Source organism: Bombina bombina, chromosome 3 (assembly GCF_027579735.1).
Source record: "Bombina bombina isolate aBomBom1 chromosome 3, aBomBom1.pri, whole genome shotgun sequence".
Lineage (NCBI taxonomy): Eukaryota > Metazoa > Chordata > Amphibia > Anura > Bombinatoridae > Bombina > Bombina bombina.
This window is the reverse complement of record NC_069501.1, coordinates 223,579,756-223,596,063: the sequence shown is the minus strand read 5'-3', so window position 1 is coordinate 223,596,063 and position 16,308 is coordinate 223,579,756. Positions and strand designations below refer to the sequence as shown.

At 40.4% G+C, this 16,308-nt stretch overlaps 1 protein-coding gene across 9 annotated transcripts in view; it reads right to left on the bottom strand.

The window, feature by feature from the left end:
• MYO18A (myosin XVIIIA) overlaps positions 1-16,308 on the bottom strand; it is a 527,256-nt gene that overhangs the window by 346,055 nt on the left and 164,893 nt on the right. For all 9 annotated transcript variants that reach the window (XM_053706173.1, XM_053706175.1, XM_053706166.1 and 6 more), the window contains one exon: positions 4,731-4,968. In XM_053706173.1, coding sequence (XP_053562148.1) covers positions 4,731-4,968 — 238 coding nt within the window. The remainder of the gene's footprint in view (positions 1-4,730; positions 4,969-16,308) is intronic.

Below are 16,308 nucleotides of genomic sequence, written 5' to 3'. Positions count from 1 at the left end.
TTAATCTTCTTTGATCTGTTGGAGAAAGTCTCGTGGAGAATGAATCTATCTGAATCCCGACAAAAGTAACCTTTGTCTGAGGAACTAAACAACTCTTTAGCAAATTGATCCTTTAACCATGTTGACAAAGAAAAAACACAGTCTGCTGATGTGAAATTCTGCTAAATGTAGAGATTGAGCTAGTACCAAGACATCATACAGGTAAGGAAACACAGATAATCCCTGACCTCTGATGACAGACAAAGAGAGGCCCAAGAACCTTTGTGAAGATCCTTGGAACTGTAACCAGACCAAACGGTAGAACAACAAACTGAAAATACCGTACTTGTCTAGAAAAACAAACCTCAGAAACTGAAAGTGATCTTTGTGAACCAGAATATAGAGGTAAACATACTTTAAATATTTTGTGGACCTAATCTGCCCTTGCTGAATGAAAGGCAGAATGGACTGAATAGTTTTCATTTTGAAAGTTGGAACTGTGACAAACTTGTTGAGAGCCTTTAGATCCAAAACTGGTCTGAATGTTCCCTACTTCTTGGGAACAATAAAGAGATTTGATAAAAATCAATTTCCCTGTACCAGCAGAGGAACAGGAACTGTCACACCCATAGATTCCAGATCCAGGACTGATTGAAGGAAAACCTTATTTAAATGATTCTTCTTTGGGAAGTCATACCTTCAAAAATTATATTCAAAGCTGAAGCATTCCAAAATCATGCCTGCTGAAAGAGACTTAACCTGCCCCTACCAGAGAATCTGAATTGGAGGCCACAACTTAATGAAGAATTTGGAGCAGGAGTAGACTTATTTGGCCTGGAACAAAAATTATTAGAAAGTTAGAAACCCTAAATTTACCCTTAGATTTCTTATCTTATGGGAGAAAAGCTCCATTAACACCAGCAACAGTAGAAAAATGTAATCTAGACATTTCAGACACTGCAGCCTTAGGAAGGAATTGAGCTGGGCCTTCCTGTAATAAACATAAGAAGCAATACTACCTTTGGAAGCAAGTCCAGCATTAGATTGGTCTGAATGCATCAAAACATTAGGACAAATTTCACATAAATAAGAGAGGGGATCTCTTAGCCTGTTTACAATAAACACACTTAATATTGGTAGAAAATGTATCAAACTTCAGCTTCCAAAGGAGGATGAGGGACAGATTATTGCATTCTCTTATTGCTTAAATGGAAGGTGGTACAAGAGGGTTTTTGAAAACAAGTAGCATCTACGACTTAATTAAGATGCACCTTGTGAATCGGTTATTAATAATTCTAAAGCTTCATCATTTTAAATCAAGCAGGTAACAAAAATATATTTTCACTCCAAAATGCAAACATTCTTTTTTTTAACATCAAAAAAGTCAGAGAGAGAGGGGATCCCTCAGCCCACGGGTGTCAAACACAAGGCCCGCGGGCCGAATCCGGCCCACCAGACCTCGTCATGTGGCCCCGTGTAGCCGCCGCCGGCCGCCAGCCTTCACATACATATTTAACTTATGGAAAACTTCTGGCTGGTAGGAAGTGACTGAGTGAGAACAAGACACTGACCTCCTGCTCCCTCATCACTTCCTCCCAGCTTCCCTATGTATCTGCACGCGCGGGAAAAGGGCTAGCAGCAGAGACCAGAGAGGCAGCAGCAGGCACACAGCGAGGCTGGTAAGAAAAACATGTATTTTTTTAAATAATATGTCAGCAGGACAATTCTAAGTAAACAACCGTTCTGAGGCTCTGTCTCTGCAGATTGTCTTTTTCTGCTCTCAGCCTTCCCCAGGTATTAAATCAAATCTTTATCTCGGGAGTCTGCTCCTACACGTGTACTGTCTGTGACTGATTTGTAGTCTGCACAGATTTTATTAACCTTATCCCTGCCTGTTATGCTTGCATGCATGGGAAAACATATTCACACTGCATTATCATTAGTTTATTGCCCACCTAAATCAGAGCAGTAATAAAGTTTTTGTGTGTGTGTAAATGTATGTTTGTGTGTGTAAGTATGTGTGTGTAAATATGTAAATGTGTGTTTGTGTGTAAATGTGTAAATGTGTAAATGTATGTTTGTGTGTAAATGTGTAAATGTATGTTTGTGTGTAAATGTGTAAATGTGTGTTTGTGTGTAAATGTGTGAATGTATGTGTGTAAATGTGTGAATGTATGTGTGTGTAAATGTGTGAATGTATGTGTGTGTAAATGTGTGAATGTATGTGTGTGTAAATGTGTGAATGTATGTGTGTGTAAATGTGTGAATGTATGTGTGTGTAAATGTGTGAATGTATGTGTGTGTAAATGTGTGAATGTATGTGTGTGTAAATGTGTGAATGTATGTGTGTAAATGTGTGAATGTATGTGTGTAAATGTGTGAATGTATGTGTGTAAATGTGTGAATGTATGTTTGTGTGTAAATGTGTGAATGTATGTTTGTGTGTAAATGTGTGAATGTATGTTTGTGTGTAAATGTATGTTTGTGTGTAAATGTGTAAATGTATGTTTGTGTGTAAATGTGTGAATGTATGTTTGTGTGTAAATGTGTGAATGTATGTTTGTGTGTAAATGTGTGAATGTATGTTTGTGTGTAAATGTGTGAATGTATGTTTGTGTGTAAATGTGTGAATGTATGTTTGTGTGTAAATGTGTGAATGTATGTTTGTGTGTAAATGTGTGAATGTATGTTTGTGTGTAAATGTGTGAATGTATGTTTGTGTGTAAATGTGTGAATGTATGTTTGTGTGTAAATGTGTGAATGTATGTTTGTGTGTAAATGTGTGAATGTATGTTTGTGTGTAAATGTGTGAATGTATGTTTGTGTGTAAATGTGTGAATGTATGTTTGTGTGTAAATGTGTGAATGTATGTTTGTGTGTAAATGTGTGAATGTATGTTTGTGTGTAAATGTGTGAATGTATGTTTGTGTGTAAATGTGTGAATGTATGTTTGTGTGTAAATGTGTGAATGTATGTGTGTAAATGTGTGAATGTATGTGTGTAAATGTGTGAATGTATGTGTGTAAATGTGTGAATGTATGTGTGTAAATGTGTGAATGTGTGTAAATGTGTGAATGTGTGTAAATGTGTGAATGTGTGTAAATGTGTGAATGTATGTTTGTGTGTAAATGTGTGAATGTATGTTTGTGTGTAAATGTGTGAATGTATGTTTGTGTGTAAATGTGTGAATGTATGTTTGTGTGTAAATGTGTGAATGTATGTTTGTGTGTAAATGTGTGAATGTATGTTTGTGTGTAAATGTGTGAATGTATGTTTGTGTGTAAATGTGTGAATGTATGTTTGTGTGTAAATGTGTGAATGTATGTTTGTGTGTAAATGTGTGAATGTATGTTTGTGTGTAAATGTGTGAATGTATGTTTGTGTGTAAATGTGTGAATGTATGTTTGTGTGTAAATGTGTGAATGTATGTTTGTGCGTGTGTAAATGTGTGAATGTATGTTTGTGTGTGTATCTGTGAATTTATATGTCTGTGTGTGTAAATATGTGTGTTTGTGTGTAAAGGTATGTTTGTGTGTGAAAATATGTGTATGTGTGTGTAAATGTGTGTGTGTGTGTGTGTGTGTGTGTGTGTGTGTGTGTGTGTGTTAATGTGACAGTGTGAATGTATGTTTTTTGTGTGTGTGTGTAAATGTATGTTTCTGTTTGTGTGCGTACATATGTGTGTGAATGTGAAAAAGTTGTGAACTTTAACAACATTAGAAATAATTGTTCCTTCCTTGTGTCCTAATCTTAAAAAAGTCACATTATACCATGACCAAAAATGATTGTGGCTGAAAAACAGCCTAAAAACAAAGGGGGTGGGGGGATTTGAGTTTGACACCCCTGTCTCAGCCTGTTTACAATAAACACACTTAATATTGGTAGAAAATGTATCAGAAACTTCAGCTTCCAAAGGAGGATGAGGGACAGATTCAGAAGATTCCATAGTGAAAAGCAAAGAAATATTAACCCCAATAAACAAATGAGATCTTAGGGAATGAGTATACCATACTTATGGGGGTCATAGCTATAGCTGGAGGTGCCCAAACAAATGATAATTTAAAAGTAACAAAAATGCACCAAAACGAGAATGCATACACTCGGTACCCAAACAAATGATAATTTAAAAGTAACAAAAATGCACCAAAACGAGAATGCATACACTCGGTACGCCCACGCACTGAGAGTACTTTAACTTTAAAAAGAAATAAAATCAGAGGTTTTAAAATTCTAAATAATAACACCCAGGAGGCGTAACCAAAAGAGACCTTTATATATGAGATGTAAAGAATCTGATCTCAGGATAAGGAGACAAGTCCCTGCAACATCCTTGGGAGGACAGTGACTTAAATTTTCAAGGAAAAGAGAAAATAAGGCACACCCTAAACTCTGAACTTCTCTCTTGACAGACACTGCACTCTGAGGCGAAATGGGCCATAACCCCCGCCAACGAAGAAATCATCTGCACATCACCATTCTTCACCTTCCTCTAGCGAAGGCAAAGATAAGACCAACTACCATAGAGATGTGAAGGTTTATATAGAGCTCTTGGGGTTTCCCTCTAGTGGCAGGAGAGGTAATTCCAAGGAGTAATGAATCGTGGACTCTTACCACCTTTATGAAAGAAAATACTACCTAAAATCTCTTGTGTTTAGTACTTTTTTTTTCTACATCTTTGCATGGTGATTTAACTTAAACTAATTATAAGAATGTATTATGTTTCCTCATATACTTGCTGCAGCTCTACTCACCTTGTCTGTGCATGCGCAGAGCATCAAGTAATCGAGAGCCACGGATCTGAGCCCGCAGGAGAGGCACGTCCACTTGCATTAACTCAGCATCACATCGTTCCCCTGATAAATCTGAATCACTGGAGCCAACTCGTGCAGCTGGTAACAACCTCGTATCACTGTTCCAGGCGTCCGTTTTAGGCAGGAAGCAATGAACAAAGTGAATCTTGGACCTCTTGATAGCATCTATTAGGGCATCCTAAAGAAGTGATTATTCAAATATTAGCAAAAACATTTAACACAAGGCAAGCATCACTGACTTCATTTTACAATTAAATGGTGTTGCTACAGAGTTCAAATACATTAAAAACTGTGTTACTGACATACATTAAACTTGTTCCCAATGGTAAATAAAATGCACACCATGAAGAGTTATTTCACTACATTTGACGCAGTGAATGAATTCAATATTCACGTCAGTTACTATTAGATTTTTGGGGGTTTGTTTTGAGGTTTACAAGTCTGTATATATTGTGTAAATGAAGTTAGACAATATGTTAACTCTAAACCCATTGGCTACCATGACCCCTCTAGTAGCCAAGTGGTTAATCAAATAAATATATTAGGGGGGAATAAATCAACAAATGTTCAATACTGCACTTATTTGCATTTAGTTTCTGCATATGTAACGGTTTCAATGTATTTAAATCTTTGACATTTCTCATTGAATATTAAAACAAGGGGAAAATATTTGTAAAATGATATTCATATATTTTTTTTAATTATTATTGCTTTCTCTTATTGCTTAAATGGAAGGTGGCACAAGAGGGTTTTTGAAAACAAGTAGCATCTACGACTTAATTAAGATGCACCTTGTGAATCGGTTATTAATAATTCTAAAGCTTCATAATTTTAAATCAAGCAGGTAACAAAAATATATTTTCACTCCAAAATGCAAACATTCTTTTTTTACATCAAAAAAGTCAGAGAGAGGGGGGCGGAGCCGACCAGTGAAGCGAATGGTTGCATACTGATAAAGCTCCGATGTTGTCAGCTCTAATGGGCAATTTATAACTTTCCTTTTACCACCAACTGGGTTTATTTTATATCAAGAGATCACAGTGAAGCTTCGAGTATGCCGTTATTATAACTGAAGGACCATTTGTGATCGGCATATAGATCACTGCAGTCTGAGGCCTAACAGGGGAAAACGGAACAGCTTGTGACGCAGCAGAGATCAGATCTCACACACTCGAATTGCCGGGTATGAGGTGAGAGTAAGCCATAATCTTTACCGAAATAGCTGTAGCCCTGAGACTCTGCCGAGGATATTAACATCTCCCCAAGGGAATACCGCTGCACGGAAGACATACCGGACTAACCGCTCCGGAAGTGCAGGTAACCACCTATAACGCCACAAGCTGCATTATCAAGCAGCAGCTTATAAACTTTAAAAATAACGCACTACCCCAGAGGCAAAACTTTTCACTTTCTGCAATGAGATTTTTTTTAGTGAAAATTTTTCTGCAGGTAATTTTGAAATAAAATTATGTATTTTAAATTAGACAGTTACACTAAGGCACCAGTTCAACTGCAATGTGTTGGTTAACTGAAGAATAAAGCAATTTTTAATGCTTTATAATATAATTGCATTGCAAATTAGCTGCATACAAAAAAGAAATTTTTAAATTCAGAACAAACAACTTTGCAGACTGGGAAAGGCTAGGGGGTGGGTTTGAAAAAAAATCTCTGAGAGCCAGTCAACAAGCAATGTGCTGCTGCTGCTTTGCAGCGCCACTGCATATTTGACTGCTCACTTCAAACAGCACTTTGCTCTGGATGCACTGTGTTAAGAAAAACTTATACACTGCAACCAGAGTACAGCTCTGTTTGAAGTGAACTGTCTAATGTGGAGCATCACTACAAAGTTCAAGCCCTAACGGTTCCTGCATCTGTTCTTTCTGCAGACATGCTGCATTTTCTGCGATGACATCTCAGATCACTGTATGTTCTGCCTTGGGGCGCACTACTCATCTGACATTTAAAAAACATAATTTATGCTTACCTGATAAATTCCTTTCTCCTGTAGTGTAGTCAGTCCACGGGTCATCATTACTTATGGGATATTAACTCCTCCCCAACAGGAAGTGCAAGAGGATCACCCAAGCAGAGCTGCTATATAGCTCCTCCCCTCTACGTCACACCCAGTCATTCGACCGAGAACCAAACGAGAAAGGAGAAACTATAGGGTGCAGTGGTGACTGGAGTATAATTTAAAAATTTAGACCTGCCATAAAAAACAGGGCGGGCCGTGGACTGACTACACTACAGGAGAAAGGAATTTATCAGGTAAGCATAAATTATGTTTTCTCCTGTTAAGTGTAGTCAGTCCACGGGTCATCATTACTTATGGGATACCAATACCAAAGCTAAGTACACGGATGACGGGAGGGACAGGCAGGATCTCTATACGGAAGGAACCACTGCCTGAAGAACCTTTCTCCCAAAAACAGCCTCCGAAGAAGCAAAAGTGTCAAATTTGTAAAATTTGGAAAAAGTATGAAGAGAAGACCAAGTTGCAGCCTTGCAAATCTGTTCAACAGAGGCCTCATTCTTAAAGGCCCAAGTGGAAGCCACAGCTCTAGTAGAATGAGCTGTAATCCTTTCAGGAGGTTGCTGTCCAGCAGTCTCATAGGCTAAACGTATTATGCTACGAAGCCAAAAAGATAGAGAGGTAGCAGATGCTTTTTGACCTCTCCTCTGTCCAGAATAAACGACAAACAGGGAAGAAGTTTGGCGAAAATCTTTAGTTGCCTGTAAATAAAATTTCAGGGCACGGACTACATCTAGATTGTGCAGAAGTCGTTCCTTCTTTGAAGAAGGGTTAGGGCACAATGATGGAACAACAATCTCTTGATTGATATTCTTGTTAGTGACTACCTTAGGTAGGAACCCAGGTTTAGTACGCAGAACTACCTTATCTGAATGAAAAATCAGATAAGGAGAATCACAATGTAAGCTGATAACTCAGAGACTCTACGAGCCGAGGAAATAGCCATTAAAAACAGAACTTTCCAAGATAATAGCCTGATATCAATGGAATGAAGGGGTTCAAACGGAACACCCTGTAAAACGTTAAGAACCAAGTTTAAGCTCCACGGTGGAGCTACAGTCTTAAACACAGGCTTAATTCTAGCCAAAGCCTGACAAAAAGCCTGAACGTCTGGAACTTCTGACAGACGCTTGTGTAAAAGGATGGACAGAGCTGAGATCTGTCCCTTTAAAGAACTTGCAGATAAACCCTTTTCTAAACCTTCTTGTAGAAAAGACAATATCCTAGGAATCCTAACCTTACTCCATGAGTAACTCTTGGATTCGCACCAATGTAAGTATTTACGCCATATCTTATGGTAAAATTTCCTGGTAACAGGTTTCCTAGCCTGTATTAAGGTATCAATTACTGGCTCCGAAAATCCACGCTTTGATAAAATCAAGCGTTCAATTTCCATGCAGTCAGTTTCAGAGAAATTAAATTTTGATGTTTGAAAGGACCCTGAATTAGAAGGTCCTGTCTCAGAGGCAGAGACCAAGGTGGACAGGATGACATGTCCACTAGATCTGCATACCAGGTCCTGCGTGGCCACGCAGGCGCTATTAGAATCACCGATACTTTCTCCTGTTTGATCCTGGCAATCAAACGAGGAAGCATCGGGAAGGGTGGAAACACATAAGCCATCCTGAAGGTCCAAGGTGCTGTCAAGGCATCTATCAGGACCGCTCCCGGGTCCCTGGACCTGGACCCGTAACGAGGAAGCTTGGCGTTCTGGCGAGACGCCATGAGATCCATATCTGGTTTGCCCCAACGTCGAAGTATTTGGGCAAAGACCTCCGGATGAAGTTCCCACTCCCCCGGATGAAAAGTCTGGCGACTTAGGAAATCCGCCTCCCAGTTCTCCACTCCTGGGATGTGGATCGCTGACAGGTGGCAAGAGTGAGACTCTGCCCAGCGAATAATCTTTGATACTTCCATCATCGCTAAGGAATTCCTTGTCCCTCCCTGATGGTTGATGTAAGCCACAGTCGTGATGTTGTCCGACTGAAACCTGATGAACCTCAGAGTTGCTAACTGAGGCCAAGCCAGAAGGGCATTGAGAACTGCTCTCAATTCCAGAATGTTTATTGGAAGGAGACTCTCCTCTTGAGTCCATGATCCCTGAGCCTTCAGGGAATTCCAGACAGCGCCCCAACCTAGTAGGCTGGCGTCTGTAGTTACAATTGTCCAGTCTGGCCTGCTGAAGGGCATCCCCCTGGACAGATGTGGCCGAGAAAGCCACCATAGAAGAGAATCTCTGGTCTCTTGATCCAGATTCAGCGTAGGGGACAAATCTGAGTAATCCCCATTCCACTGACTTAGCATGCACAATTGCAGCGGTCTGAGGTGCAGGCGTGCAAAAGGAACTATGTCCATTGCCGCTACCATTAAGCCGATTACCTCCATGCATTGAGCCACTGACGGGTGTTGAATGGAATGAAGGGCACGGCAAGCATTTAGAAGCTTTGTTAACCTGTCCTCTGTCAGGTAAATTTTCATTTCTACAGAATCTATAAGAGTCCCCAAGAAGGGAACTCTTGTGAGTGGTAAGAGAGAACTCTTCTCCTCGTTCACTTTCCACCCATGCGACCTTAGAAATGCCAGTACTAACTCTGTATGAGACTTGGCAGTTTGAAAGCTTGACGCTTGTATCAGAATGTCGTCTAGGTACGGAGCTACCGAAATTCCTCGCGGTCTTAGTACCGCCAGAAGAGAGCCCAGAACCTTTGTAAAGATTCTTGGAGCCGTAGCCAACCCGAAGGGAAGAGCTACAAACTGGTAATGCCTGTCTAGGAAGGCAAACCTTAGATACCGGTAATGTTCTCTGTGAATCGGTATGTGAAGGTAAGCATCCTTTAAATCCACTGTGGTCATGTACTGACCTCTTTGGATCATGGGTAAGATTGTCCGAATAGTTTCCATCTTGAACGATGGAACTTTTAGGAATTTGTTTAGGATCTTTAAATCCAATATTGGTCTGAAGGTTCCCTCTTTTTTGGGAACCACAAACAGATTGGAGTAAAACCCTTGTCCGTGTTCCGACTGCGGAACTGGGTGGATCACTCCCATTAGTAAAAGGTCTTGTACACAGCGTAGAAACGCCTCTTTCTTTATCTGGTTTGTTGACAACCTTGAAAGGTGAAATCTCCCTTGTGGAGGAGAAGCTTTGAAGTCCAGAAGATATCCCTGAGATATGATCTCCAACGCCCAGGGATCCTGGACATCTCTTGCCCAAGCCTGGGCGAAGAGAGAGAGTCTGCCCCCCACTAGATCCGTTTCCGGATCGGGGGCCCTCACTTCATGCTGTCTTAGGGGCAGCAGCAGGTTTTCTGGCCTGCTTGCCCTTATTCCAGGTCTGGTTAGGTTTCCAGCCTTGTCTGTAGCGAGCAACAGTTCCTTCCTGTTTTGGAGCAGAGGAAGTTGATGCTGCTCCTGCCTTGAAGTTACGAAAGGCACGAAAATTAGACTGTCTAGCCCTAGGTTTGGCTCTGTCTTGAGGCAGGGCATGGCCTTTACCTCCCGTAATATCAGCGATAATTTCTTTCAAACCGGGCCCGAATAAAGTCTGCCCCTTGAAAGGTATGTTAAGTAATTTCGATTTAGAAGTTACATCAGCTGACCAGGATTTTAGCCACAGCGCTCTGCGTGCCTGAATGGCGAATCCGGAATTCTTAGCCATAAGTTTAGTTAAATGTACTACGGCATCAGAAATAAATTAATTAGCTAGCTTAAGGGTTTTAAGCTTGTGTGAAATCTCATCTAATGTCGCTGAGTCAAGGGTCTCTTCCAGAGACTCAAACCAAAATGCTGCCGCAGCCGTGACAGGCGCAATGCATGCAAGGGGTTGTAATATAAAACCTTGTTGAACAAACATTTTCTTAAGGTAACCCTCTAACTTTTTATCCATTGGATCTGAAAAGGCACAACTATCCTCCACCGGGATAGTGGTACGCTTAGCTAAAGTAGAAACTGCTCCCTCCACCTTAGGGACCGTTTGCCATAAGTCCCGTGTGGTGGCGTCTATCGGAAACATTTTTCTGAATATAGGAGGGGGTGAGAAGGGCACACCGGGTTTATCCCACTCCTTAGAACAATTTCAGTAAGTCTCTTAGGTATAGGAAAAACGTCAGTACTCGTCGGTACCGCAAAATATTTATCCAACCTACACATTTTCTCTGGGATTGCAACTGTGTTACAATCATTCAGAGCCGCTAACACCTCCCCTAGTAATACACTGAGGTTTTCCAGCTTAAACTTAAAATTTGAAATGTCTGAATCCAGTTTATTTGGATCAGATCCATCACCTGCAGAATGAAGCTCTCCGTCCTCATGCTCTGCAAATTGTGACGCAGTATCAGACATGGCCCTAGCATAATCAGCATACTCTGTTCTCATCCCAGAGTGATCTCGTTTACCCCTAAGTTCTGGCAATTTAGACAAAACTTCAGTCATAACATTAGCCATGTCTTGTAGAGTGATTTGTAATGGCCGCCCTGATGTACTTGGCGTTACAATATCACGCACCTCCTGAGCGGGAGATGCAGGTACTGACACGTGAGGCAAGTTAGTCGGCATAACTTCCCCCTCGTTGTCTGGTGAATGTTGCTTAACATGTACAGATTGATTTTTATTTAAAGTAGCATCAATGCAATTAGTACATAAATTTCTATTGGGCTCCACCTTGGCTTTTGAACATATTGCACAAAGAGATTCATCTGTGTCAGACATGTTTAAACAAACTAGCAATTAGACTAGCAAGCTTGGAAATACTTTTCAACTAAATTTACAAGCAATATGTAAAAACGTTACTGTGCCTTTAAGAAGCACACAAAAAAACTGACACAGTTGAATAACAATGAACCGGATTAGTTATAGAAACCAAATTTAGCAAAGGATTGCACTCATTAGCAATGGATGATTAACCCTTAATATCAGAAAAAAACGGTTAACAATTGAAAATATAAGCGTTTTTATCACAGTCAAAGCACAGTCTCACAGGTCTGCTGTGAGTGATTACCTCCCTCAAAACTAGTTTTGAAGACCCCTGAGCTCTGTGGAGACGTCCTGGATCATGCAGGGAGAAAAAGGCAGACTGTGACAGAATTTCTGATGCGTAGTAAAAGCGCCAAAATAGGCCCCTCCCACTCACACTACAACAGTGAGGGAAGCTCAGTAAACTGTTTTAATTTAAAACAAACGACAGCCATGTGGAAAATAACGCCCAAAACAATTTTTCACCAAGTACCTCAGATAATTAAACGATTTAACATGCCAGCAAACGTTTAAAATCTAATTTATGAAATGTCATTAAAAGCCTGCTGCTAGTCGCTCATACTGCAAGTTAGGCTAAAAGTTATATGCATACAGTATTTTCCCAGTGAAGTGCCATTCCCCAGAAATACTTAAGTGTAAACATACATACATATCAGCCTGATACCAGTTGCTACTACTGCATTTAAGGCTGTACTTACATTATATCGGTATTAGCAGTATTTTCTCAGTCAATTCCATTCCTTAGAAAATAATATACTGCAACATACCTCTTTGCAGGTGAACCTGCCTGCTGTCCCCTGATCTGAAGTTACCTTACTCCTCAGAATGGCCGAGAACAGCAAATGGATCTTAGTTACGTCCGCTAAGATCATACACAAAAACTCAGGTAGATTCTTCTTCAAATTCTGCCTGAGAAGAAAACAACACACTCCGGTGCCGTTTAAAATAACAAACTTTTGATTGAAGATATAAAAAACTAAGTTTAATCACCACAGTCCTCTCACACATCCTATCTATTAGTTGGGTGCAAGAGAATGACTGGGTGTGACGTAGAGGGGAGGAGCTATATAGCAGCTCTGCTTGGGTGATCCTCTTGCACTTCCTGTTGGGGAGGAGTTAATATCCCATAAGTAATGATGACCCGTGGACTGACTACACTTAACAGGAGAAATAATGGCCTATTGTGTCACAACAAGGCACAGGACTGCGTGACCATATGACCGTAGGGAGAATAGGCCTACTAAAGGAGCATATCAATAGACTGATACGGACATATAATTGATGTGACTCCATCAGATATTTACTGAGTAACAGGCCTAAGCGGTTTGTCAACCCCTAGAATACAAACAGTGTAATTATATATAACAAAGGATCTTTGTAGAGGGGTATACTAATAGCGATCACTTGGCAGACTACAAGAACACACACCGACTGGAGAGAAGGTTAATACAGTCACAGTTCACATAATGGCCTCCAAAAATAAAAACAAAGCTGACAAAACTCCTAAGGGAGGTACATTGACAGGAGGAAAATTGAATTCGTACTTCAAAAGTCAGGATTCATCCACAGCAGGAGAATTTGGATCACCTGCTCCTGACCAACATGACAATCTATCTCAAACTAACACTTCTGTCTTTGAGGATTCCGCAACTATAACGCGAGCTGACCTTCAAGCATTATCTACAAAACAGATCTTACGACCATAATGCAACAGGTCAGCAGAGCCATCAAAGATGGCCTAGCAGAAGTTAAAAAAGATATCAGAGAGCTAGGAGACAGAGTCTTGGAATTAGAGGAACAGATGGTGGTAAAATAAATTGTCAGATAACACCACGCAGGCATTCCAATATCAGCATGAGGCTATTGATCATTTACAGATGCAAATGGAGGATCCGGACAATAGAGGTCGCCGCCAGAATCTGCGGATTCGTGGCATTCCAGAAAAGATCTCATTGCAGCAATTGCCCTCTTATCTTCAGAATTTGTTTAAATATTTACTAGATCCTGAAAAGCAACCCATCACCCTGGACAGAGCCCATAGAACCTTAAGGCAGAAACCCCCTGATCACATGCCTCCTCGCGATGTGATTCTTTGTTGCCATAAGCTTACGGACAAAGAGAAACTGCTACAGGCGGCCAGGAAAAAAATCACCTTTACATTTCGGAGAGGACACTGTGCAGATTTATCCAGATCTCAGTCCAATCACTTTAGCTAAAAGCAAAGAAGCTAGGTATTTAACTTTGCACCTCCAAGATTTGGGGATAGCGTACCAATGGGGATTTCCCTTTGCTATCAAGGTCCTGAAAGATGAGAAGACTTACATATACAAGGGGCCGGAGGACTTAGAACTGTTTTGTAAACAACTTAACATAACATTACCATCTCTGCCCAAGTTGTCGGACACTGCTAAAGACAAGGCACAACCAGGACTGACAGCACCTAAACCCCAAAGAAGGAACTGGTCTACAATGCCGCATAAAAGAAGGAACACTGAGACATCTGATTTTGTGTCTACTCCACGCTCTGTGGATCAAACATGAAATATTCCCATTTGAAGCCAGTCAAAATTGTTTGTATAGCCCTTAGAGTAGGTTATTAGTTGAAGTTAACTAGCCTCGATAATACAGACCCAGTTGAGTGATATAGTTATCATTGATTGACATGATAGAAATTGTTAATACCCATTTTAGAGTGGAAAGACAAAACCATCAGTCTTAATCCCCCCACCCACCCGCAGTTTATTCATAGCTTGTGTAGAAACCAGTTAGATTACTTTTATATAATGAGTAATCTCAGGAATTGTTATTGTTTGTTTTATTGGTGTTTTTGTTATTGTATGTATGTCATGCTGGTCAAATATGCCTATATGTTTGTCGCCCTTAGATCTCCAAATAGGGTATTTGCTCTCTCCTATTGTTTTGATTGCCTTTCCTCATTAGGAGCCTTATTTATAGAACTAAATTACCGAAGATACCCCCGATACCCACGATGCTGTCTACGGCAGGTAAGCCAATCCCGACAAAAGTTTGTAGTTCTTCCTAGCTATAGATATGGCGGTTCCTAAGCTACACATTATATCACAAAATGCCAAGGGGCTCAATTCCCCAACTAAGCGCTCAGTGGCCTTTAGACATTTTGCCAAACATTCCCACACAGTTATTTTTCTCCAGGAGACTCATTTTGTAGCTGGAGCAGAACCCTCCCTAATATCAAGAGACTTTCCCACGAGTTTTCAGAACGCATACAACATTAAAAAGCAGGGGGTCAGTACCTTATTCCACAAGCATTTGCATTTCCAACTGCATAATAAAGTTACAAACTGAGGGTAGGATCTTAATTGTGGTGGGCCTCTTGTTTAACAGACCTGTCACATTAGTTAACGTGTATGCACCCCTTAACAGCAGACAAAGATTTTACCAAAAACTGCTTATGCTCATTTTAGAACACAAAAGAGGTCTGCTAATAATGGGGGGGATTTTAATGTTACACTAGACCCTGCTCTTGACTCCTCCACAAAACATGGGCAAGCAAAGTCCAGGGCACCAAATGCAGTCTTTTCATGTATGGAATCGTTGGGGATAGTGGATGTGTGGAGGATACAACACCCAACACAACGTAATTACACGTTTTATTCGCATCCCTGGGCTTCCTATACTCGTATTGATTACTTGTTCCTTGACAGGAACCATTTAACCCTTCTGAAAGATACAGAGATTCGGGCTACAGCATGGTCTGACCATTCCACTGTTCTTATGGACTTGGAATGGCCGGATGCACCGACGGTACCCTTTATATGGAGAATGGATAATTCTCTTCTCCATTACCCCCCAGTTCAGAAAGTGATACAAGAGGCAATCAAGGAATACTTCCTATTTACCAATAATAACGAAACACAACCTAGTTTTGTTTGGGAGGCACACAAGGCGTTCATTAGGGGAGAATGCTTGAAGCAAAAAGCCATAATGAGGAAACACTACAATTCCTCTATCATGAAACTGACGACACGCTTAAACGAACTAGAAATTAAGCATAAGAATAACCTCGTTGATGCAACATTATTAACACATATAACTAAAGTAAGACAAGACATTAATAAGATTTTGACTAGGGAAGCACAGAGAAAGGCTATAGCGCTGAAGAAAATCTATTTCTATGAAGGTAATAGAGCAGGGCCAAGACTAGCTAGGCTTCTTAATGAACAGAATATGAAATCTCATATTAACAAATTGATAACACCATTAGGTCAATCTCTGGTAGATAGTAATAAAATTGCGGACCAATTCGGTACTTACTATTCAGAATTGTATAATATACGAACAGACCAATCCCCAAGTAGATTAAGTACATAAAAAATTATATTAAAGAAGCAAATTTACCAAAAATCCAGGCACCATTGAGAGAAGAATTTGAAGCCCCAATTTCGTTACAGGAGATCCTTTCTGTTATAGCTGACCTGCCCTCAGGGAAGAGCCCAGGCCCAGATGGGTTTACCAATTTGTACTACAAAATTTATAGATCCTCCCTGGCACCACACCTTCTGTCCCTGTTTCAGACTATCGACAAGGGTCGTCCACAAAAATGCAACAAGCCCATATTTCAGTAATACTAAAACCAGACAAAACCCCTACAGATCCCAAAACTTCAGACCCATATCGTTATTGAATACAGACTTAAAAATATTGGGCAAGATCCTAGCAAAAAGGTTAAACAAAATACTCAATGACATTATTCAC